At 36.6% G+C, this 26,991-nt stretch overlaps 1 protein-coding gene across 1 annotated transcript; it reads right to left on the bottom strand.

Annotated features, from left to right (window-relative positions):
• Nucleotides 1–5,697: 5,697 nt before the first annotated feature.
• Nucleotides 5,698–26,973, bottom strand: LOC145993969 (uncharacterized). Its single transcript, XM_083129982.1, has 7 exons — nt 26,842–26,973; nt 23,869–24,921; nt 21,821–22,012; nt 21,219–21,336; nt 19,070–19,267; nt 15,404–15,507; nt 5,698–10,084 (listed from the first exon to the last, which is right to left on the bottom strand). The coding sequence occupies exons 2-7, from the start codon at nt 24,916–24,918 to the stop codon at nt 9,215–9,217; spliced, it is 2,532 nt and encodes an 843-aa protein (XP_082986108.1). The 5' UTR covers nt 24,919–24,921; nt 26,842–26,973; the 3' UTR covers nt 5,698–9,214.
• Nucleotides 26,974–26,991: the final 18 nt, after the last annotated feature.

Raw genomic sequence — 26,991 nt, forward strand, 5'->3', positions numbered from 1 at the left:
GTAATATTTTATATATGCTGGTGGAACTAATGCCTATGGTTGCCTCAATCTCACAGTATGTCACATGACGATCTTGCAGTATTAGGTTTTGCACAGCATCAATGTTTTCTTAAACAACAACTGATTTTGGACGACCTTCGCGAATCTCGTCGGTGAGCGAATGACGGCCACGATTAAATTCGCTATACCAGCGTTTCACAGTGGCAAAGGATGGGGCTTCATCGCCAAATGTGGAAGTATGTTAATCGATGCACTCTTGTCTTGATAATCCACGTCGAAAATCGTAAAAAATCATCGCACGAAAATGTTCACGAGTTAATTCCATGTTATTGTTGTCGCGCAATCTCCAAGGCAACATAAACAACACAAATCAAGCTATTGATAAAACATTTGAACTACGTTATGGTCAATAATGCCAGACGATTCCATGCAAACGTCAAATCGCGCCTAACTTCAATCAGTGTTGCCAAGGCTCAAAATATAAATAGTGACCCTCGTATATCATCAAACAAATTACAGAAACTCACAAGAAACTGAAGGCAATTAAACAGTATTTAACACATATACAAACTCTATATAATCTCAATGAATTTAAATAGTTAAACTGGATTAGTAAATTGAAGCATTTAAATTCTTTTGACATTGTAGGTCTTATATATATTTGGATTTTCTCTTTTACAAGTTTAGTATGTGACACTTATAACTGTTTATGTTTAACCCATATGATTTATTTGTATTTTTGCGTTTGCATTTCGTTCTTTTCATTGTAATGCTACTCATGACGATTTCCACACCCATGGATATGGGTCTACGAGAAATAAATAATTTATTATTATTATTATTTTCGATTCCTAAGAGGCACGTTCGGTTCTACCTTTGTGTTAATAATATATGTAGGGTGTATATGGACTTTGTTACCACCCTGTATACCTGAAAATTTTATCTGAACCCAAAATATCTTTACCATGCGATTTATTTATACGTATAGAGCGGATTATTTACAGATTGTAAAGTCAACTTATTTTTGGCTATTGTACTGCATGGTTGCATATATTTAGGACAATGTTTTTGAACGTTTATACCTTTACGAGGGTTACTATTTATATTTTGAGCCTTGGCAACACTGATTGAAGTTAGGCGCGATTTGACGTTTCCACGGAATCGTCTGGCATTATTGACCATAACGTACTTCAAATGTTTTGTCAATAGCTTCATTTGTGTTGTTTATGTTGCCTTGGAGATTGCGCGACAACAATAAAATGGAATTAACTCGTGAACATTTTCGTGCGATGATTTTTTACGATTTTCGACGTGGATTATCAAGACAAGAGTGCATCGATCAACTTACTTCCACATTTAGCGATGAAGCCCCATCCTTTGCCACTGTGAAATGCTGGTATAACGAATTTAATCGTGGCCGCCATTCGCTCGCCGACGAGATTCGCGAAGGTCGTCCAAAATCAGTTGTTGTTCAAGAAAACATTGATGCTGTGCAAAACCTAATACTGCAAGATCGTCATGTGACATACTGTGAGATTGAGTCAACCATAGGCATTAGTTCCACCAGCATATATAAAATATTACATGATCATTTAGCTGTGAGAAAGGTATGTTCTCGTTGGATCCCACACAATTTGACAAAAACTCAAAAAGACGCTCGCGTCAATTGGTGCAAACAAATGTTCAATAAATACAATCGTGGTGCTTCAAAAGACGTATATAAGATTGTAACAGGTGACGAATCATGGATATATGCATATGAGCCGGAACGTAAACAGCAGTCGACTGTATGGGTGTTTCAAGATGAACCCAATCCAACAAAAGTTGTTCGCGCTCGAAGCACATCGAAACAAATGGTCCCCTGTTTTTTCGGGAAAACTGGTCATGTGGCAACTGTGCCTTTAGAGGAACGTAGAACGGTCAACTCTGAATGGTACACAACAATTTGTTTGCCAGAGGTCTTCGGTCAAATACGGAAAACAAACAAACGCCGTCGGATCATTCTTCATCAAGACAATGCCAGCTGTCACACATCTCGTCTAACAACCGACTTTATGAACAGTCAAAAAATCGAATTGATGGGTCATCCGCCGTACAATCCTGATTTGGCACCCAATGACTTCTTCTTGTTCCCGAATGTCAAGAATAAATTGCGTGGACAACGATTTTCGTCGGCGGAACACGCCGTTGATGCGTTCAAAAACCATATTATGGAGGTGTCTCAAGAAGATTGGAAAAACTGCTTTGACAAATGGTTCGAACGAATGCAAAAGTGTATTGACCATAAAGGAGAATACTTCGAAAAACAATAAAGCAGTTTTCAATGCCAAATTCCTGTTTTTTCATTGTTAGGCTCAAAATATAAATAGTGACCCTCGTATTGCAGGACATGATGCGAAATACACCCAAACACGAAATTTAGAGTTCATGTACTGATGCGGTACTTTTTAAAGTCTCAATTATCCTATGAGTTATGCAAATCACTGAGAATTCATGAATGCTGCTGTGAATATTTGAGAAGCAAAAATTGACTCCTTTACGTAGGAATAAACTTAATACTCGGCTACATAAATGTGTTATTAGAAGGGAAATATTTAAACGTGTATAAACGTAGTTTTTAAAATCAAATTTAGGGTTTTATTCACCATTTTAAATACTGCTTTTGATCCCGAAATGTGCACAGTTTTTGTAACGAAATCTCAATCTTTTATTCACCATAAATATGTGGCTCTAGTGATATGATGAAATTGATGGACACTCGCAGAGAACACCCATACACAGGATTGGTTTCGAACCCGGACCTCTGAAATCATAATGAACTGTGTTAACAACACTGCCACAGAGGTCGGCAGAAGTAAATAGTACGAACTGGACAAACACAGGTAGAAAGAAAGAGAGGAACAAATTAACATACAAAGGTAGAATAATGAAAGAGAAAAAGAGATAAAAACACAAAGAAAGGGGGGGGGAATAGAAAAAAAGATTGATAAAAAGAAAGATAAGCACCAAAATTATATGGTGATGCCACTGGTTCCAATGCACAGTTTCATCTTTGAACAAATTAAAATCACTTGGTACAAGATCTGGACTGTATGGAGGGTGATCAGACAAAACTAATTGAGCTCATGAACTTCATTAATCTTGAAATTTCTGACACCATTCCCACACGTATCTTTCCTAACACAACACACATTCTCTGTTGAATACCACATACACAGCATCCTTCAGCTTACTAAATCAAATCACAAAGTGCATTTCTCGTTTGGTAGAAATGTTGATGGAGGCAGCCATTCTCCTTGCTTGCTACAAGAAACAGCACTGATCAACTGAAATGGATTACTTCATGGGTATTGCACACGTGGGGCAGTAACTTATCGATCATGCTAGCTCAGTATGTCACCATAGTCAGGGGTGACTACAAGGAGGGGACAAAATGTTATAGTTTAGCTACCAATTCTATATATATTCACGCAAAAAGGGGGATCATTTAGTTTGATCGACTTGTTATTGATTTTTAGTTATGGTTATGTACAGTTTTTCTACCTACCTGTGGGTGATTGCAGCAATGGGGTTGAAGTGAAACACCACATCTTATGCAGTTAGAATCGGTTTGGAAGGGGTACTGGGCATGCTGTTTGCATTAATACAAGATTAGTCAAGCAGACGAACTGTTAAGAAGTGAGGCAGTGAGCAGTTTTGTAAGTTTTTTTCAGCAAACGTGAAAGTGAGCCGTGCTTTTCCTTTCTTTAGTCTTTTAATTTCAACTGCAATGAAAGGTTTTGAATTTAATGCACTTTTCGGCCAGTGGTAAACAATATCTTGAGTTTTCTTTGTGGTAGTTCAGTGTCAGCTTGGAACTCCCGACATGCAGACTTCAGATTTAGTGTTGGATGATTTCAGGCACGATTTGTTTTGCTTGTATGTCTTCCTGTGCTATGACTGACTGGATAAATGTAACATACTGTCAGTTTTCGTTGTCTAAAGCTTCCTTTTGTTAACTATGTAAATTGAAAAAGAACAGTCATACCAGAAAGTCTTACAAGACAGTTAAAATTCAGGTCTATGGAGTACATGTGTAATACCATTCATCGTCAGGATAAGTGGAAGAAACACCGAGAGTTTAAACATCTAAATAAAACTGAAAATAACCTTCCCACAAAGTACAAAATTGTGGAACTTAAGTTTGAAAGTGAACCTCGGCAAAATTACACCAATGATGAAAGTGCTCGAGGTTCACGTTCAGGACCAGGTGAACAAAATCAGCCTGAGATGAGCCACGAGAAATATGAATGGTAATTATTTTAAAACTTTTTTTTTACTATCCTTGCTGTTCACATGATTTGATTATAAACTGTTTCTGAAACTTTGCAACGGGGAAACATTATCATCTTAAGTTATTTAACGTCACTTTTCTACCTTGTGGTTAATCACAACGAAGAAGATGGGATTGAAAAGGATAGAATTCAATTTGTCATGGGTAGTTAGCATGTGAGCTAATGTCTACCTTAATTCCAGCCTGCGAGTCCAATATTTTAAAAGTGGTGCAAATGAGGAAATTTATCAATAAGTTTTCTGCAACAACTTTGCAATGTCAGAAGTTATCATCATTTGTGTAACATGTTATTTCAATCAACGTGAAAGTAACATGAAATGTACATGTAAATGTCTATATTGTAAACAATACCTAAAGTACACATATATTGCTTAAATATGTCTATATTTATTGTTCTGCAAATTTTGTCTGACCAAAATAATTTAAGTAAATAATTCGGCATAAAGAGCGGGGGAGGGAATGTTCTACCTTTCTGGGGGGGGGATTGCATCATATGCCTTGGGGTGGGGGGATGGGCACCCCTGACCATGGTTAACTCACTTCTGGGTGTGCGCAAGTACATGCCATGTGCTGGTCCGAAGAGCTCACGAGTGTCTTTCAAGGTTAACACTAACTTTCTATGATGAAGACATACAAAAGCTTATGAAGTGTCTCAAGCCACTGAGCCATAAATAAATATTCTCTTTTGAAATGAATCTGTAGTGTACAGTGGCAACGATTGGATTCCAAAACCAGCGGGTGAAGACAGTATATTTCCCTTTGTAGATAAGGTTTAGCATAGTGCAGGGGCGAAAGTGGCAAAAAGTGCAGGGGAAAATGTCCCCTTAATTGCCACCAGTGGTAGTGTATATTGCTCCAAAGTACTGTGCAGTGACGAAATCTCTTTTTCCAGAAAAATCCTCTCAACTTTGCAAGAACCTATCATTGTACATTTCAATTTGGCAATTTCTACAGAACTGTAAAGATAGTTCACTTGTCCTTACAAGCTATATCAAAACTCTTACCTTTTCAATCAAACCAAGGGCAAATTTTCACAGGAGGGCAGCACACACACTTTGCACACATGATTCACTATCCTTCTAGTAGAGCATTTCAGACAATTATATAAACATAATTGAATATGCACTAAGTCAAAATAGGCAATTTTAGGCACAAATAGGATTTACAGCAAATTCTGGACTCAATGATAAACTATTAATAATAATACAGTTGAACTCTGATTTTACATTATCCCGCATCTTATTTTTTTAAAACTTGACCCCATGTAAAATATAAGAAATAGGCTCCACTGTATATTTTAAAAATGAAACACTGATATATATGTAAACACTTTTATTATTATTGTCAGTTATTGTACAGCACCTTTAGATCGGTACAAATTCAAACGTAACAAAATTTCCACATATCAAGTTACCTTACCGATGCCGTGATAATTTGCAGTCTTGCAATAATGTTTTATCAGTAAGTGTAATACCTTGGAAATGTTAAAACCTCCATTTAAGATTCTGAAACATCTATCAAGCATTATTCTTAAGAGCTTCTACAAACATCAACTGTAGCCTTCAACCAAATATGATTCTTCTCATTGACACTGTACAGGACAAATTATTTTATTCCTCTTCTTACAATTATTAAACTCTTTCTTGTCCTAATTTCCCATGCATTCAATTTTAGTTGTGATAATTCTGAATCCACATATAACGTTTTGAAATATCCTGAAGGCTTGGCTGGACTGTTGACCGAAGCCAGGGCAATTGTTTTTGAATTTTCTTCTACTTCTGAGAAACTGCTATGAAATTCCGAAATCTGAACATATCGTTAGAATTACTTTTAGAGCATTCACAGGAATCTTTGTGTGGTGTGCTTTCACTACTGTCGAGATATTCTCAATAGTTTAATAGAATTACGTAGCCACAAAACTCATTTTAATTTAATTTCCATTTGCATCAAATGTTCATTGTTGGAGGGGAAAGATGTCTTAACTCACCCCCCTGTCGCCTTCTGGCACCCTCACTGTCGATGGCTTGAGTAATGAAATGCTACTGATTAGAAATTTGTTTTTGTTAATGCTTGTTAGGAGGAAGTAAGATTATTTACTTAACTTTAAAGCTAAACTGAAGGGGCCTCATATAATGTTTTCAACATGAAATTCCCTCATGTTACGCCATGAAATGTTAAGAGATCTTCCTCCCCCTACATAATAAGTGTAGAAATAAATGTAGAGAACTGATATAAATCTAGAGAGTATCAAATACTGTAACATGATTTATTGTTAATAGTTTTGATGTATCATTTTCAGTGCTACATATTGTTGCAGAAATTTTAATAGTTTCTATACAATAGCAGCAAGAGTACATACAAATCACAATATTTACCAGTGACCTAACATGCATAATATATCTATTTATATTTATGAATCAATCTTTTGCACTATATTCATCCAACAGCTAATTTTCTCATTTGCAAAAATATATTCGCACAATTCCTCTGATATTCCCACAATTCAATGAATTCAAAATTGGTAGCCACCTTGTGCCAATAAAATCATGGAAAAATCATATGTGGTTAAAGGCTCAAAAGCGGAACAATTTGCAGATTCATACATCAATATTAAGCTCACAAAACAATGTTGATGCAAAACTTTTACATAAAGAATATCAAATTACATATAATTACTTTTACATATTTCTACCTGTTAGTTATGTTTCAACACATTCGCTGAGAACTAGTAACAAATTCACTAATTTCTTTTTTGCATTGTGAAACAAATTAAATACAAAGCATACATACATCTGACATGTTGTCATGCTTTCAAAATACAGTGAAGTAGTGAGTGACCTGCAAGTCACTTTCACACGGATCTTATTAAAAAATATTGAGGTAGAAAATCATCGTCAGATCAATTATCACGTAACACATGATTATCATGAGTCAGGTGGAATAAAATTGCAAACCATGTCTGAATATTCACAAGCAGAGCAACCTAACTATTCCTACATTGTTAAGTTCCTTGCCTTTCAGTATATAAGCCCATTGAAACAATTTGAACCGACATTTTGCACAATTCAAAGAATATTCATGTTCCAGACGGCATCTTGATAAAAATTTGAAGTAATGCTTACACCTGTCAATACATCTATTAGCCAATACCAACATATGTGAAGTGAGTGAGTGGCCCTTAGCCTGTGAAGTAGGCAAAGGACTGAAAATTATAATTGCATTACTGTTTTTTGTTATAATGAACCACACCATGGAGAGAGAAGTTGATGATTAATAATTATTCTTGTAAATATGCTCTTTTCTCAATTTTGTAACTTCATAAACAATGAAATTGACAGTAATGATGATTGTGAAAGTAGGAAAAAAGATTCATGCCCAGACATGCACCTTCGAAAGATCCAAATTTAAAGACCACCTCAGAGTTTGAGGAAGAGAAATGATGTTACATTACGTTAAAATGGTTAAAAGTTAAAAATTTCTGGACATCATGAAGTTATCATCGTCAAGTTATTTCCTCTCACTGTCAGTGAATCTGTAATCATCTGGATCTAGATGGAACTGCCTTCTTCCAATGCATGCCTCTCTGATGGCATGGTAACGTCACCTTGCAATTGAGGAGTCCCAGGTCCAATACCCAGTGGAGGCACATAGTGGATCGGATCCTACTTGAAACTATAGGTCCAGTCCCGATTAGCCTTTCTGTGAATAAAGTGGACTTACAAACAAAACTAAAACTTCTTTTACTGCATCGGAAACTAACATCACAAAGAATTTTTCCTGAATATGTTAAAAACACATTTCTGAAAATGAAACTCACATGATGGAACTCTTTAATGATGTTTATTACTAGTTTCTTTGATCATCATTTCTGTTTAGATCTTTGAATTATTTTATGTTTTGTATCAATTATGCATTTTCCCAGAGCACACTTCTTTCTCTCCTGTTCTTATGCAGAGTAGCGTAAGACAGCTCCGGCAAAATTTAAAATTTTTCACCACTTTAAACTAGGGCTGAGTCAATACAATGCTCGGCAAGTATCTGTTGGAATATATTTACCGATATCAGGTAATACTTTTCCGGCATTTTGGTCTTTCAGGGGGTCTGCGAAAAATGCCACGCACACTTTTGTGAAGTCTAATTATTCTCAAAACTTTGCAAAATTCCTCCACCTGTAGGAAGGGCAAGAAAAAGATGGAGGGGAAACGTTGACATGGACCTAAAACAGATCGGTAAGGATGGAAAAGATTAAATTGATTTTGCCCAGGATAGGGTCAGATGGAAGGTTTGTGTTGCTGCAGCCATAAACCTTTGGGTTTAAGAAGGTTAGAGAGTTAGTTATTGTGCAAAATTCGAAATTTCTTTCTATTTTGCACCAGTTTCCAGTGAAAAATCTGATTTTGTGCTCGCATAGCACATATTTCAATATTCTGATGTATGTAATTCTTGAATATTTTGAAGCAAAATTCTTGGTAAATTTTTGCACATTATCTGAGTAGAATACTTACACTCTAATATTGATCCATATTTTGAAGAACTTTGAATTATTATAATTTTCAAGTATTGGTATAGGTGGAAATCAGTAAGCGTACCGGCGTTGGAATGGATATCACTTCAAAGTAGTATCAACTCAGCCCACATGTGGGTGCGGAAATTTGGATCCTTTCTAAGGCCTGTGTCTAGATATTGGTATTTTATCTTCTTAAGATCTTGATGGAATGTAGCATGAAGTTCAAGCTTTTTAGAATGGTGTGACAGGACAATAGTAAAAAATTGTCCTACCTGGGTTTTGAACCAAAGATTTCACAGAAAAGAAAAGAACGAATGTGCTTAATATATGTTCAGAAAGATGCAAAACTGACAAAGAGACACACCACAAATCAGTTATTTAGTAGATAAATATGGTGGAGAACTACAAAGTAATTCTCGCAAAGATTCTTCATTGATTGTTTCAAGCCGAGGTGGAGTGTCTGCTTTAGAGGTGGAGAAATCGGGAAACTGGAGAGACGAAAATGAAATTTCGTCTGTCATGCCCAAAGGCACCATCATCTCCGACTCTACATAACTCTCTTTCAAATCACCCCCGATCCCTTTTCCACGACTTTCAGTGGAAGTATTTGAATTTGAAACAGTTTCCGTTGGCTCGGAAGCAACAAAAGGCAATGGACCTGTTGGTGTGGACAAAATTCGAGGAGAATCAATCGATAACTGCTCAAACTTTTGAGATGGGGAGTCATCTGGTGATAGAACAAAACTCAACAGATCGGCTGCTTCTAGCCTTTCATCTTTGCTTCCCTTAATGCAGTCAGCATCCTTACTTAATTCATTAACCTCTACTGCAACAGGAAGTGTCTGAGGTGTATTCTGAGTGATGGATCTTTCGTTACTCTCTTTGCGATTATAATCCAAGCAAATGCTATCTCTAGACTGGGACAAATTGGCTTCAGTCTCTCCCTGTTGGGCAGAAGATACAATCGATGGATCGAGAATGATGATGTACGGTGGTTCCTGCATGTCTGGTACTGGATTCACCGAAATCTTGGAGCTTGCAGGCTTTATACGATATGCATTTTCTGAAGCCCCAGCTGGCTTTGTCTCTGCTGGGGGAACTTGATCAAGTACAGCCTCTCTGCCTGCGACACTTGCAGATGTCTTTTCCGTGACATTTTGCAAAAGCCTCTGCACAAAGTCACTTGATTGACGAATGAATGAACCTGGTTGTTGAGAGGTGCACTTGTGAGTGCGATGGCTGACCTGGAACAACAAAAATAGCTTCATGAAAAAATCAGAAAACATGAAGGAAATCTTATATTTCACTGTGGGTGCAGAGGCGTAACTTAGGGCCTAATTTTGAGGGTGCAGAATCAGACTTGGGCTTAATTTTGAGAGGGCAGAATCAGACTTATTTTGAGGAGGCAGATTAAACCCTGTGGTTTAACTCGAAGAGACTCGAAAAGTTTTCCAGCTCATAAAAATAGCACCCAGGATTATTTGCTAAATAACTGTGACATTTGCGAAATCACAAACATTACTCTTTATTACTTTGCTTCTCAGGTCCACAGTTACGCCTATTTGTGCTTAATCTGCTTAAAATGCCCTACGACTCATTTGCAGTTCACACATCCTGGAAATTATGCAAAATTTTCATTAATTCAGCAACAAGATTGTGTGGAAACAGATTTTGTGATTAAAAGATTATCTTATGTAAAATTGTTAACACATTGAATCCCAGGGTATTTAAATTGGCAATAACTCAGAAACCTGGGCATTTTATGTGATTTTCAGCAATGTGAAACAATTTATTTTTTGGTCTTACTATGCATGTGTTATACATCAAAATAAAAGCAATTTCTTTGTCTACACGATAAAGAAGAAACAATTAGAATCTCTTTATTCTTGCGTGTGCTAGAGATGTTCAACATAGCCCTTGTTTCTCATATAATGAAAAAGTGCGTACTTCTAATACTAAACAGTGGCAGCGATTGGGTTCCAAAAGTACCGGGGGGGGGGGGCAAGGTGCAACAACTAGGGGGAGCAAGAGCAATATACTTTTCTTTGGTACATAAGGTATAGCATAAAATGGGGACAAAGTGGCAAAAAATGGGGCAACTGCCCCTTCTCGCCCCCTTAATTGCCACCACTAACCCTTAGTATGAAATACAGGCGGTGTGCAAGTAAATAAATAAGTGTTCCATTTCTTTTGATATTTCAAGTAAACACATTGGTCAAGTGCATGGGCGCCCATAGGACTTTTCTCAGGGGGGAATCTTCAAGATTCTCAGGGGGGGGGCTCTTCGTAACTCCAAACATTCAAGTGATATTGCCCTTACTATGCACGTGTGGGACACTCACCATATTCAGGATGCTCGTGCATAGCACAAGCATGGGATTCAATGTGTTAATATTTTAAAGCAAAACCCTGGTGCCACTTCTGGCAAATTGTGAAGATGAGGATGAATGATGATATGATGAAATCGAACTCGCGGACCCTTGGTGTTGTAGCATGCTGTGCTAACCACACCACCATGGAGGTAGGTGCCATTTTTCGAAGGTGATGTAATCAGAAGTATGCTCTGTTCACCTTCACCCGAAGATACCAATTTATTAGTGGCAGGGTGAATCCCAGAGCTGCATTATGCATAGACGGTAATAGAAAAATTCTGAGCTTAGATCAGCCTGCAAGTAGGTTCCCTACTAACTGGACCACAGCATGAGTCAACAGTAGGTCATGACAATACAAACTTTTGCACATTTGACACACATGTACAGTCACGAACACTTCTGGGTTGTATTGATCCAATTGAAAATCAATGGCGTTGTTACAACCCAGAAGTGTCCGTGAGCTGCGGTGTCCAACTGTTGGTTCAATTCCCAGGATAAGCGAACATTCTGATAGAAATCTTTCCTACAATGTCCAGTACATAGAAAAGCTCCGGGACTCAACCAGCTGAAGCCTAGTGTTGATCACATAACTGAGGTATGGCTAATGTTGAGAATGTGTAGGACTCGACCTCCACAACATGTGACATCATGAGACAGTGGCAATGCACAGGGGAGATCTTTACACGTGTGTATCAAAAGTGGGAAAACAACCAAAACTAAGAGGCGTATTCGGAAAGTAAGTACCGAAAGGGTGTAAGAAATAAAGTAAAATAGTTTTGTACTTTTTTTATTTGCACTGCATTCTACTGACCTTAAACTACTTTTCTACGTAGTTTCCACCATTTTTCAAGCATTTGTCATAGCGTGGCACTGGTTTTTGTATCCCATCGTCATAGAATGTTCCCGCCTGTGATGAAAACCATCCATGCACTCCTGCTTCGATGTCATCATCCTCGTCGAAACGCTGACCACAATTTTCTATATTCCAGGCGATCTGTCACAATTTCGTAGAGGACTGTTTTCTTGAAATTTGTGGAAATTCCATGGAAAGCGACGATATTGTGGAGGGTCTGTTTTCACAAATTTCCGCGTCGACCGCACGCACCAAATTCTCATCGTGAACTGTCTCAAGACCTTCTTAAAACATCAAAAATAAAGACCTCTCACAGTTGACGGTGGATGTCTACCGGTTTCAAGTTTCTTGCATTGAGAAAACGAATCACAGACCGGACTTCACAGTCGGCGGGCCGATTGATTTTCTTGAACATTTCAAACCTTCATAAACCTACGAAGAAAAAGCATGACCTGCTGCCACGACTGCCTGTGGCTTACTAACGGATGAAGGACGTCAGCGAGAACTCACATGGTCGCGACTGCAGCGCTACAACGGCAATATTTGCAAACAGTACTTACTTTATGAATACGCCTCGTATTTGGGTACACATAAAAACTACACAGCCTACATAATTTTATCACAAAAAAAGAGGCTTGATACATTAGATGTGTTCTTCCTATACTAAGAGTCTGTGCAAGTAATTTTATGAACATAAGCATAAATTTAGATTGACTGGACACTTCAAAGTCTTAGCCCTTGAGCTGCAAGCTCGTTTTCATTCTTCAAATGCATCATAACCTTGTAGCTATGATGTCGTGCCTACTGAATGGACCAGTCTGTATACACATGCCAAATGACATTCACTATAAAATAATCAAGATATCAACATCATGGTGATCTTCAGGTTCATCAGCGAAAAAGTATAAGTACCGATGCAAACGCTAACAGATGTGATGCTTTCATCTATTTGGCCTTTGGGGGGGCCAAAAGAAACCAGAATTTTGTAATAAAAAAAAAAGTGTATTTATTTTTAGGTGTTACAAATTTAAATTCCTTCAAAGTACTATCCATTTGATGCAATGTGCTGGTCTAAACGTGTTTTCCACTTTTCGAAGCAGTCCTGAAACTCTTGCAAAGTAATGCATTTTAATGGATCAGTCATTTTTTTTCCTTCACCTTTTCCACATCCGCATAACAATTTCCTTTGTTGACTTTTTTTATTCGGGGGAAAAAAAAGAAGTTGCACGGAGGAAGATCAGCTGGGTCATACTGTTTTTTAGTTAAAAATTGTGTCACACGCAAGCTTTGTGCATTGGCATGTTGTCGTGGTGAAGTCATCCCTCTCCACTTTGCCACAACTTGGTAAAAGGTAAAGGTAAAGTGCTCCCCTGTGCATAGCACCACGCCACCAACTTGAGACATTTTCATCTCATCGCATCATGCAAACGTTTCAGAACATGTAGGTATAAAGCCTGGTTGACAGTTTAATCTTTGGGAACAAATTCTGTGTGAGCGATGCTGTTTGCATCAGAAAAAAGGAATCAGCATTGACCTGACATGTCGCCCTGAGCGAGGTTGGTCTGCAAGTGACAAATCACCATTCCTGAAGCAGGAAAACCACTTGTAAACTTGTGTCTTCCCTATAGCAGCAGCTGTTTCAAGAATTACAACCATTTCCCCCCATCAGAAAACAGAATTTCACAGCCGCACTTCAACTTTTCAGCCATCACAAAAATCAACGAAGAAGCAAGAGGTGCTTAACAAAAAAAAAAAATTTACTACGTGGCACCATGACTTCACTCGACAATGCCGGTCGGTACTGATGCAGAATGGTCCCTCGGAAAAGGCATCTAGTGGCCACCAGAGAACGATTCCAGTTTCTTTTGGGTCACCCATGTATGGCTTAACTAAAGAAAGTGGATATAGCTTGTAATTATGTACACGAGGAATGAACCTCAAATTAAGGTCAATATACACTGTTTCGTTAATATACTACCTGAGAAAGCTCACTGTGCCTCATATGAGTACTTATACTTACTGCAGAAGGAGTAAGGATAATCCACCGATGATGTGAGGTATATCGCAAAGTGTGCTTACAAACATTGAAAAATACACCAACATGGAATTGTACTTTGGAACTCTTTAGTACAGGCAATTACATTAGGCAATACCACCAGCAAAGAGACTATTCCTTCTTTATGTTTTTTTCAGCAAAGCAAATAAGCAAACAGAAACTTAAGGATTCAATTTACATAAAAAAAAAAGCTCTCCCATCTGCATCACATCATGCCATGAAAACTTCACACATTCTTGATCTCCTCCACAGTGGAGATATGATCAACACCATGTTCCAGCTACCTATACTCTCAAGGGATCATTGATGAAGTTTACGTCCCATACACCCTACTCTACCAGTAGGTAATACATGGAACAACTTTGCAAGTATCCAGAAAAGGACATAATTTTTCTAATTACAGTACTGTGTTAGAACTGTATCAATAACGAAGAAAAAATTGCAAAGTGATTATGGGCTTCAATGACATAACCTGCTTCAATTTGATTGTTTTTAAGCACATAATTTCAAAGCTAAATTGAGAGTAAATACTGTAAATACTCATTGCAACGTCCTCCAGTTGGACACTAGGCGTTACAAAGTTAGTCCACTGCTTCTTGTGTCGGGAACATGAGAATCTTTGCAAATCATCAGGGCTTGCTGGGTAGAAAAGAAACACAACATGGTTTTCAAAGTTAACCGCAGTTTTATAATCACTTATATTTCATAATCACATAGATTTCCTATCGTATGTGGACTTACAAGCAATGTACATATTTACTTATGTTTCTTTGCTTTGTCTGAAGAGACGTAAAGAACAATCCTATAGCATATGAAATCACTATCACTAATCACAAATGCATATAGAATTAACGTTGGACAAGACAAACATAAATACACGAAAGTTTCTGTACTTAATTATTATTAACTAGTACCGCTAGAAAGAAACTAAATTGATGCAAACCAATAACACTGTTCTGGCATTCCATTTCCTGTTACCACATGCTTATTGATTCCTCCCCTTCACCTGTTTTTCAATTCAGTCCGTCGTCAGGAGAAAACATTCAGGCAGGTTCACTTCCTCTGTTGAGATGGGAAAGTTACATGAATGCGAAAAGATTATGACGTATTTCTAAATATATATACAAGTTCCAACCACAACTGTACCAATCTAACTAAAGTTGTCTGTGACATCTTGCACATAATTTGAAATAACAAACATTTAAAAATCTTAATATCTCAACAAATATTAAGCAAACATGCAGGTTCCTTACATCATTCTTAACCTCAATAGGGTTCTCACCTTGTAGCGGAAGCTTTTTCCACAGGCCGTGCACTTGTAGGGCATCACGCCAGTATGGATTCTGCGGTGAACCAAATATGAAACTCTCTGTCGGAACGACTTTCCTGAAATGTAAAAATGAAACAATGTAACGTCTTAAAACAAGAACAAAACACAAGTCGTATAATTTCAAATTACAACTATTTTGCTTCTTCAGACCTTGGGTAAACAAAAGACACACACACAAATGTTAAATTCACATTAGCAAGAATGCAGAACAGTTAACTACAGATGTGAATTGTAGTTATACATGCATGCAATGACACTCAAAAAAACACACTGCATTTGCCAATTCATGTATTTTTAATATTTATTCACACTAGGAACGGCAAAGGTTAATCAGCACTTTTCAGTACGAACCAGTAAAAGTATATCATTACAATTTGACGTCAGAACCAATTTATCAAATACAGGAAATAAGGTGTTCTTAGGAATATGCCTGACCCTTAAAAAGAGTCTGTACATTGTGAATCCAAATAGAGCTCTTCACAGAAATTTGTTTAAACAAAACTGAAAACAGTATTTTTGAAGTTACGTTCCTCTGGTTTTTATGCGACGAATTACAAATTGCTTTCCCCTAATTATATTTCCATAAATAATATGTAGTTAAATGTAAAGAGGCAAGAAAGTGACAAAATAAGATAATTACAAAATATTATTTTGAAAGATAAATATGTAATCCTTGTTTGATTAAATAAATTTCTAACATCCAGCTTTTGTTTACTTACCGAAACCTAGAGACTTTGTTGTAGAACTAAGATAACAAAATCTTAAAACATCCGACATTTCATTTTGGATCAGTATAGTTTATATATACTTTTATTAAAATCACAAAGAACAATATTTATTATCAGCAAATTCCATATCAGTTTATTCCTTCAGCTGAAGCATGGTGCTGATCACATCACCAGCAGTATGAGATCAAGCATGTGTTGGGCCCTACTTCTACAACCCGTGTGTCTCCCTATGACATGTGCAATGTACAGTCATGGACACTTCTGTGTTGTAGCAATTCCATTGAACGTGAATGAGGTCATAACAACCCAGAAGTGTCCGTGACTGTACAAGAGATAGCTTTAATAATTTTTTAAATCTTTTATTACTATAGTATACCTTATTTAAAATTTCCAAGTACTTTTAACAGCACATTGTCAAGAAACGTAATGAAGAGGGACATAAAACTAGTTACAAATATAATCATAAAACTAAAATGCATGCATTTATTTTTACACATTTTCCTAATTGAACAACACTGTACATGTGTTCATCCCATAATTCATTTCATTTCATTCTTCACCGCCACGATTAACACAAAAGGTAGAAGTGTGACTTAAAATAACAACAGAAAGGGATCATATCTTTTTGTAATTACATACACACACACTGAAAAAAAAAATGGTTAGAAACTTGTTTTTACACAATAATAATTTATGTTGCATTTTTCAGATTAATGTGTAAAATTTAGTATTATTCTGGCAAAACTATTACCTCTGCATCATTTCACTGTTCGGAAACATCAAAAACTTCCTTCCTTAACAACCACAAACATTAAGTAGCAGAACTTAAAAAGGTCCTGTTTTAGAATGTTCTAACTTATTTTATTTTTATCAAGTTACACTTTATCAAAATCTCAAACATTTTAACACACACTTTTCTCATGTTACAGTTAAAATGAACAGTTCAAATACATTATTATTATTATTATTATTATTAACAATACTAGCAATTAGTAATGTTAGTCTATCTACTCACAGTTCATTATCTGACAATGTCCACAATGAAGAGCAACAAAATGCACACACACAATGTTATTGGTAAGTTGACACTTATTGTGATGAGGTGATCCAATACAGAAGCATAAAGGATTATTACATCATGCGAGGTTTCAACGGCAGCTGAAAAGAGGTGGATGATAACATTATCAAAACAATTCACGGGTTACTGTCAATAACATAAATGTACATTTTTATGACACAAAATCCAATTTTATTTCAAGCTGAAAAATATACTTTATTCATAATACTATAAACAGCATATTATATTTTATTGCAAGTGACAATGTTTCCCATACTTCTTGTGTGCACCATCAGATCCAACAAAGTTGAAAAAAGCAGAATAATGAAATAGTTATTGTGTTGAACCAGAGTCATGTTGGATATAACACTGCTAAATTTCACACCAAACTCAAAAAAGATTCAAATCTGACACCGAAAAGTTCTGGAAGCCGTCAAGTAACCTTCTTAGCAGTATCGTTGCCAGGTGCAAGTAATTTACATTGAAAACCCAAATAAATTACTTTGCAAATCCTTTGAGATACAAACTTTTGTCAATTCATGTTTATATGATAGATACCTGATGAAGTGCCATCATATTCAGCCCACGTTACATGGCACTAAACAGTAGTCTTCAACACACAAGTCACATGCCCCACTGTTTTAACTTATCAACCTGGTAAGGTTTATAATGGTTAATGTGCTCTTTATTTTAAGAAAACAGAATAACATACGGCACTGTTTCATTATGCATGTTTATTGTGTTGCAGTGACTAACCTCAATTCAGAGATTGGCACTATTCTTTGGAACAGTTACAAACGCTGATATATTCTTTCATAAAAAAGAGCACAGTAAATTAATGGATATTGAACAGAAACAACATAATTATTTCTAAAGCTACAACTGTTTTGATACAGTGTGGTCCATCAGTGCCTTATACAATTTGAAAATGGCCCACTATAGGAAAAACAAATTCATGATGAAAGTTGTGATAATTACTCACAAGTTTAATATATATATACGTATATTATTAACTTACATTTTGCGAGTATCGACCTACACACCTTATACCAATCCTATATCCTGTACCTATGGAGAGTTCGATGTGGTTATGATTTATACATAACATAAAAGTGAGCAGCCTGAAGAAGGGAGCAGTTGTGTCCCAAAACGTCGCAGGAGTTACCTCGATACTCGCAAAACGTAAGTTAATAATAATATATATATTACATAGGAAAAACGTTGAAGATCGCTGAACTAAAGTATGTATATCTTTTCTTTTGTTTGCATATGCTCATTCACTCTAGTACTGTTGGTTGTGAACAATATTAGTACTTTTTACAAATCAAAAGGAACTGTATGATGTTTGCAGCTACAATACAAGCATTGCAATTATTTGTATATTTTCCCCTTGATTTGGAAATTTTAAAAAATAGAAAAAAAAAATACATCAGCATTTAATTGATCAATATTCCAGAGCAACTTATCTCAATGGAGAATGATTTAAAATCAGTGACATGGCAGGATGGAGGAGGACATCCACCCCTTACTCTCGGCACAGAATACTGATTAATTGAAATAAACTGTATGGGTGAATCAGTGCTATTGGATTTTCACCCTAAACTATGCATCTTAATGCTGCCCCCTTATTTGCTGAGAACAGTGCTGAAAAAAAAAAAGTATCTGTTTTGAGGATTGTGCTATTCTCATTAAAAGATGAAGTTCCATGACATCTGAATCACTCTGTATATGCCTTTCCCATAAACACAAAAATCTGAACCTTGATGTGGGATAACAGTACAGGAAAAAATGGCAATAAAGTATTTACAATATGCGTATCATTTTTCTACTTACCGCACGTCTCACAAACAAAAGGCTTCTCCCCGGTGTGTATGCGCTGGTGATTGTGTAGCGTGGAGAGCTCTTTGAAGGACTTCCCACACTCTGAACACGTGTGGGGCTTCTCATCACTGTGGTACAGAAGATGTTTGTGGTACGACTGCTGGAAGGTGAACATTTTCCCACATGCCTCGCAGCAATAGGGCATCTCTCCTGCGAATAGAACAATGCAGTCACTGCAGATACAATTTAAAGATAGTTAAAGGTTGCCCAGCACAAATTTGAGATACAATTATATAACTTGCACAATATTTCCCTTGTTTTCATTACATTTTCTCCAAAAAATGCCATGAATAAACTGATTTTTGGCAGGTGCTAACTTTGAAGTTTAAAATAAATGTCACAATTCTCTTCTGTTCAGACACAGTTTTGCCACATTACAATTACAATGCTGTTTGCATGTTTCAGCAAAATCTCAAAGACAGAAAATATGATTGGTTGATTGATTGGGTTTATTTAACTATGATAATATGATGAAATTGATGAAGGGATACTCACAAAGAACATCCAGGCCAGGATTCAAACCTGGGACCCCTGACATGCAAGAGACCCAGGTTTCTTCCCCGGTGGGGGAGAACCACGATTTTTTCCACCTGTTCAAGTGGTTCCGGTGCCCACCCAGCGTCATATAAACTGGGTACCTGGAGGAAACTCCATGGGGTAAAGGTGGCCAGGGTGTGGTGCTGATCACATCAACCCCATCTTCGGCCGAGATCAAGAAAGTGTGGGGCCCTAACTCCACCCCCCCCCCTATACGCCTTCATGGTGTGGTGCAAAGCACAGGGGAGCACTTTACTTTTTTTTTAACCCCTGGCAGCTAAGCGTGCTGTGCTCAGTCAGTCAGAATGCCAGAACAAGAGCTAAACAAAGGTTTGTTTTCAATGTCTACAAAGTTCATCTGGAGCTGAAATGTGCCTCAATTCAATCTAATAAACATTCACCAGACATTTGCCTTCCCTTGAGGTCAGTTTCAAAATTTAGCCTTATAGCTTAATGAGTCAGTTTTGTTAGGGTAATCAACTTTGAAGCATGAATGTAAGGGAGATTTAGTCACATGTTTTCTGCATTTTTAGCAGTATGGCAGAACTCTGGCATATGTTCATGGGATGGATAATATTAAACAAAAGAATTAATTTACAATTTATATGAAATATAAATAGAGAATAAATTTACAAATTTGCATGTTTTTTGGTCCTGACCGACATACATTTGTCCACTGATGCTAGGGAAAACAAGCATTTTTTAATTATTTTTTTGTGCAAATTAAAAAAACTCTTTGCAATTAATTGCTTTGTACGGTTCACTGAACTCCTATTATTTCTTCATATTTTGTGCTTGTGTGAATTACTCACTTTGTGACAAATTAAGTATTTAATAAAATACCAAAAACAGTATACTTACGATTTGTGAGTATGAATTGTTTATAAAACAACGTTTCGGGAGTCGACTGCTCCCTTCTTCAGGTTCTTTCCTTGGCTACCTCTATTGCATTTTGCAGCATCAACTTGGTGTAAAACAAGGAGTAAGGAGATAGGTTTCACTATGGCAACCTATCTTGCTACCTTTTTAAGAAGATAGGTTTCACTAAGGTAAGTCTTTGTTTTACACCAAGTTGACGTGGCAAAATGCGATAACGCTAGCCACGGAAAGAACATGAAGAAGAGAGGAGTCGACTCCCGAAATATTGTTTTATAAACAATACATACTCACAAATCGTAAGTATACTGTGTAATTTCCTATTATACCGGAATGAATTTAAATGTCGGCAATCTTCACTGTTAATGAAGTATACAGGAGAAATATAAAACCTATACAGGAGCCGGGAGGATGAAAAGAAGAAGCTCTAATACGGGAGGTCCCGGGAAATATGGGAGAGTTCGTCACCCTAAGTTTTGTATATCTGCATGGTAAGTTTGCTCTATAAATAATCCAAACAACAATCCAATGTGGCTACCCTCAGGAATCAAATATGTAACCCCGTAAATGCAAGTCAACAGCATTAGCTACTGTAACAAACAAATTTTGTTCTGACATACAACAAATGCAAAATGATCACACACAATTAAAAAAATATTAAGAAGAACCTATATCAGAATACCCATACCTGTATGCAGTCGTTTGTGTTTCTTTAAGAAGTACTTGGTTGTGAAGAACTTCTTGCATATATCGCATTCCCACTGCTTGCCCTCGTGTGTCTTCATATGTTGCGTTAGGTGCTGTTCCTAGTAAGCGGTGTAAGAAAAATTAATAAGTCCAAATTATATTCATCGTTAGTTACCATTTTTAGCAGTTTCAGGTAATAAAAAGGTCAGATTTTCTATACAAAGCAAAAATGTGCAGGTTTTCTACACATTCATACCAAAAAAAATACTTGAAAATAAGCATATCAAGTCACAACATGTCATGCTATTTTGAGTGGAAGTAACACTTGATAACAACCGACATCAATATCAGAAATCTGAGTGATAGGACACCGTTTGGACTTTGTGTGAGAAGTTTTATTCAACTGTCACATGAAAGTGTAAAGATATCCCATGTCAAACTTTTAATGAAGAATAAACAAACACATTGATGGAGAAATGTGTTTTCACATTTATGTATCTGTGTATTCATGCATGTTTTAATTTATTTTACTTTTTTTTTATTATTTTTTTTTAAAAAGTCGATTTTACCTTACAAAATATGTTAACCCAGGTGTACACTTACTTTCTTGAATGACTTGCCACATTTCGAGCATGTGCAGCTTCTCTCTTCCGTGTGCACACTTTCATGCGATTTCAGCTCTGCACGTGTAACAAATCTCTTGCCACATGTGTCACACATGTGAGATTTATCTGCAACATGTGTCTCCATGTGTGTGCTTAACTCCAATTTCTCATAGAACTGCAATCCACAAACCTACAAAATGAAGAGAAGAAAACATAAGCATTCACGTGGAAATATTAAAAGTGTTATTAATTTTTCTTGTATGTACACATTGCTTGCATTGTAGAATAATTTCTCTTGAAGTCTACGGTTATTACAAGCATAAAAACACTTCTTTTTCTTTTTCATTAAAAAGAGTGATGGGAAACATAGATTTCAATGTCTGGGAAGCTTCGTTCAATGCAGAACAACACTGGAATAAATTAAATAATGAAAATGGTAACATAAATCCAGTATGGAGCTTTCTTCACAAATGAAGTAAGCCACAATCTTTAAAATTTAATGTAACGGAAAGCAACACGAAACTCTGTGAAAGTAATGATGATTTTGAATTGCCTGATTATAGTTCGGATTCATAATTTTTAAATAAAAAATAATATCAATTTTTTTTATCTGAAATAAAAATAAAACAGACTGCTTGCTTTCACAGTTAAGTTGCTATATTACAACAATGTAACATTGGCAACATCCATTGTTAATCAAGGGGTTCCGGGTTCAATACCAGGTGGAGGAACATAATGGTTCGGATCCCACTTTAAACTGTAGGTCCAGTCCCGATTAGCCTTACTGTGCATAAAGTGGACTTAAAACACCAAATCAAACCAAAAAACATCCATTGCATAACTGATTCTTTTTTATTTAAAAAAAATTTAACCATTGTTATAGCTGTATCTTTAATCAAACTAAAAATAAATGTCTGATGAAGGGAGCATGTGTTCTCCTGGAACGTCACGACGAAAAACTATGTTTTCATGCTTGTAATAACCGTAGACTACAAGAGAAATAAAAGTGCTATGTTGATATTATGTAAATCTAACCTAAAAATTTTCTTCCTCATCCTGCAAGAATGTAAGTAATTCAACAATTTATAAAATAATATGACAAATATTTATACTGGAACAATTTAAGAAGAATGAACATGATAAATAATATCTTAAACAAGATGAACAACGTGGGTTTGTCTATCATATGTGTAACAATCTTCACAAAATATAATAAAATGGTCTCACCTAGGCACATTGTAAAGTTTGTTACAATATATCTTGTTGCATTCACTTGGTTTCATCAGGGATGAATTATGAAACACAACCACTAATAAACTAGAAACACAGGTAGGTGTCCATAGGTATGTCAAAAATGGTTCTACAGTGGGATGCAAAAGTATTGCTTAGCAAACTGTCTGACTATTTTCATTAATTTTTCTCTTGCATCCTATGTGCTTTTAAGGGATGAAATTTTACGCATGCTGGTGCATAGATAGCCAGCAGTTTGTCTGGCACTTTGTTTCAATTCTTGAACTTCTTGTTGCATAAAACAAACGGAATAAATATGAGGATGGACAATTTACTTGGTAATACTTATGGGGCATTCCAGCGTAATGTGTGTGACATTTCACACACAAAATGTAAGTTCTAGACATGAGATAGGACTAAAATATTCATAATGGACTGATTTCATACAGTTATAAAGTACTTTTATGGTGTCTGCTAAATGAAAAAAACTTGAGTCATGATCACATGTCCTGAATGCAAGAAAAGCATAAACTAAAACGCATTCTTTGTGTAAGGCCCCACACATTTTTGGAGGTGATGCAATCAGCACCACACTCCGGTAGCCTTTACCCCTCAAGATTGCCACATGAACCCATTGATTTGAGGCTGGGCGAGCTCCAGAGTTGCTTTATGTGGGGACAGGGCTAGAAAAATTCCACCTTAAATCACTCAGCCTGGGTCTCAGCGGCTGGTATTAGGTGCGTAAGGCTTTAAAAATGTAGCAAAATCTGTGGGTGAACGACCCCTAAAATGTTATAGTGGACACTAAATACATACCTTGCAATCATATGCTTTGGATCCTGTGTGACGTTTTTCATGTTGCTCGCATCGATACTTTGTGGCAAACTGCTTCCCACACACAGAGCACTCAGCACCAAGACCAATATTGTGGACAACACGAACATGCACCATCAGACTGCCTCTCATCTTGAACGACTTGGAGCACATATGGCAAAAAAACTGCCTCCCATCGTGTTGGTATTTCATATGTTTCTGCAACTCCTCGGCATCGGAACAGGAGGCATAGCAAATGGGGCATTGTTTCAACACTTTGTGAACTAATTTCTTGTGGAGAGAGAGAACGTTTGGGTTTTCAAGCATCACCTTACACTCATCACAGCGAACTTGCTCATTATTTGCACTTTGTTGGTCCAACATAGATTTGCCACTTGACACCATAGTTTGAACTCTACCAATTTCAGTATTGCTAACTGATGGTGTCTGCTGAGCCACGTTAGCACTGCAAATGTTCGCATTACTCGCAGTGGATGTCTTTGCATAATCAATTAATTCATCTTTGTACTGAACTACATCTTTGCTGAGGTTCTTCAAACATGGAATATTCTGAAAGTTCTGCCCCAAATTTGCCTGAACCGACTTTTTGCCTTCACCACACACACCTAACTGACTAGTAATTTTCACATACGGTTTTGCTTTCTCAGTATGCTGTTCCTGCCACACCATTGGTTTCACTGCCTGCATTGTCTTATTCCATCCTCTGAATTCGTAAGGGGTTGAAATATAATTGTAGGCTTGTGCATTCTTGTCATGGCATTGTTGGTGAACTTCACTGTTTGAGCATGATTTCTTTGAAGCACAATTCTGCTGTTCCACCATCTCTGATGTATTGTCATTTTTATTGTTGCAGTATGCGTGCAAGTGGCTAAATAGATGAATGGTGAACTTATCCAAGCCAAGAAGGACATCATGACATACTGGGCAAGCTAAGTGTCTTGTTGCTGCACTGACTAAACTCACTCTCAGAGAATCTACTGTAGCAAAACCTGGTTGTGAACACAGTGGGCACACTAGCAAAGGTGCTCCCATGATCTGAAAACAAATAAGAAATAAAGCTTTTAACAGGTTTTCATATGCACAACCACAATTCATTCCATACTGATCATTATATAATTTTAAAATATTTAGTTTTATACAGCCAAAAAACTTCATACTTTTGACACCAGTACTATTGCACAATAAATATGCTACTACTGCTATTTGGAGAGCCACAGTGGTTTAGTTTGCAAGCAGTGCTGTGTCCAGGAAGGGGGGGGGGGGTTATATATATATATATACTTTTCTTATTAGTCAGCCCTCATTTTCTTCGTTTGCTTGATCTGTGTACATGAATGTTTTAAAAAAACAAAATAGCATAGGTAGCTCAATAAAAGAGTAAATTAATATCATACATGATCATAAAATGATGACCTAAAATAATCAAGTAGGTACTTTGGGTATAAATTTACAATACCGGAAGTATCTCAGATTGTTTTGAAATTACGCATACTCACTAATTTCAGCCTCGCAATCAAGAATCTGCAGTTAAAAATTGGCGGTCACTTCCAGAAATTGCAAAATTACGTAAACATATTAACGCCATGATTGTCGATGCACTATTATGGTAGCCATGTTTGATGATGTGAACAAGTGAAGTTCGGTATTCGTTACGAGAAAATGGAGTCTTGCATAAGGTGGAAAAAAATGTTTGCCCCACAAACCATTCACGGTAAGGTTAGGTTAGGCAAGCATAGTAAAAATTAAGGGTCATCATAAACATAGTTTTGAAACCCTAATCATTGCAAAAAATAGTTGGGTATCAGTTTGTTATATCGGAGACACTTTAAAATTGGATATTTTTTTGTTCCGTATGGTTTGTACTTAGCAATTGTGTATTGCGGAACATATTTGAAGGTGCCATTAAGGTTTTCACATGATTCGAAACATTTTTTACAATAAAATAAGCCATCTCTCGAAGTGTTACAGAACGCATGGTGCGAGCCCCACAAACCATTCACGGATAGCCCCAAAAACCATTTGGGATCGTATAACCATCCACGGATAGCCCCACGGACCATTCACAGAAGGTTAGGTTAGGCAAACATAGTTAAAAAAACGGCGTGGTTACATTTTCGCTTAAATTGAAGCAACGGGAATTGATTTCCGGCTGAAATAGTTTGAAAGATGAAAGAAAATACCTCGAAGAACTTCCCACACTGCTGCAGAAACTGATTTCCGTAAGTAGTTTCTCCTGTAAATTTGAAGAAAAGTGTCTCCGATATAACGAACTGTTACCAATAGTTGTTTTCTTCATAAATCAAGGGTGTTTACTCCGTTGACGGACCCACTTATTCCGTCTTATTTTGCAATTTCTAGACGTGGCCGCCAAATTTCAACTGCAGATTCGTGATTAGGAGGCCAAAATTAGTGAGTATGCCGAATTTCAAACAAATTGGAGATACTTCCGGTATTGTAAATTCGCTCCCTACTTTGTTTTAGTTCTTTAAAAGGTTGATAAAAATAAAGGTGAAGCTAGAATCGATTTATTGAGACGGAAGTGCAATAACACACATGAATCAACAATAATAACTAAAGTACAGGGCTACACCCAACCACAATTACAATACGTCAAATTCATATCGAAACTACGCAGTATGTTGACTTCCCGATATTTAACCCGCAAAATGTAATGTTTCCGTTCTGTGTCGTGTTCGTGTATGCCAAATGCCAAACCTGTCGACCTGTTCACATTTACGGTAAACAATGTCTGCCAACATGTAAACGACTCTGTGAATATTATACATTAAATTACATGTGAATATTGATAAAATAATTGTAATGGCTTTCGAAAAATAAATAAATAGGAGAAATGTTATGCCGAACACGATCAGAATTAGAAAATTATTAGAATTAATCATACGGAAACATACGTGAACGAATAACAATGTTACTATTTTCAGACTGATTACTCACTTTAAACTGTGTTCCATATCAACATAATTATTCTCACTGATACAACGTTCCAATCCATATTACAGGATTTCGTTTTACTGTAAACCATTCAACAACTGCTGACGACAGCTTTCTTTAACACGGACACCTACATCACAGACAACATCGCAT

The sequence above is a fragment of the Lepisma saccharinum genome, chromosome 10 (assembly GCF_977018435.1).
Source record: "Lepisma saccharinum chromosome 10, izLepSacc3.1, whole genome shotgun sequence".
Taxonomy (NCBI): domain Eukaryota; kingdom Metazoa; phylum Arthropoda; class Insecta; order Zygentoma; family Lepismatidae; genus Lepisma; species Lepisma saccharinum.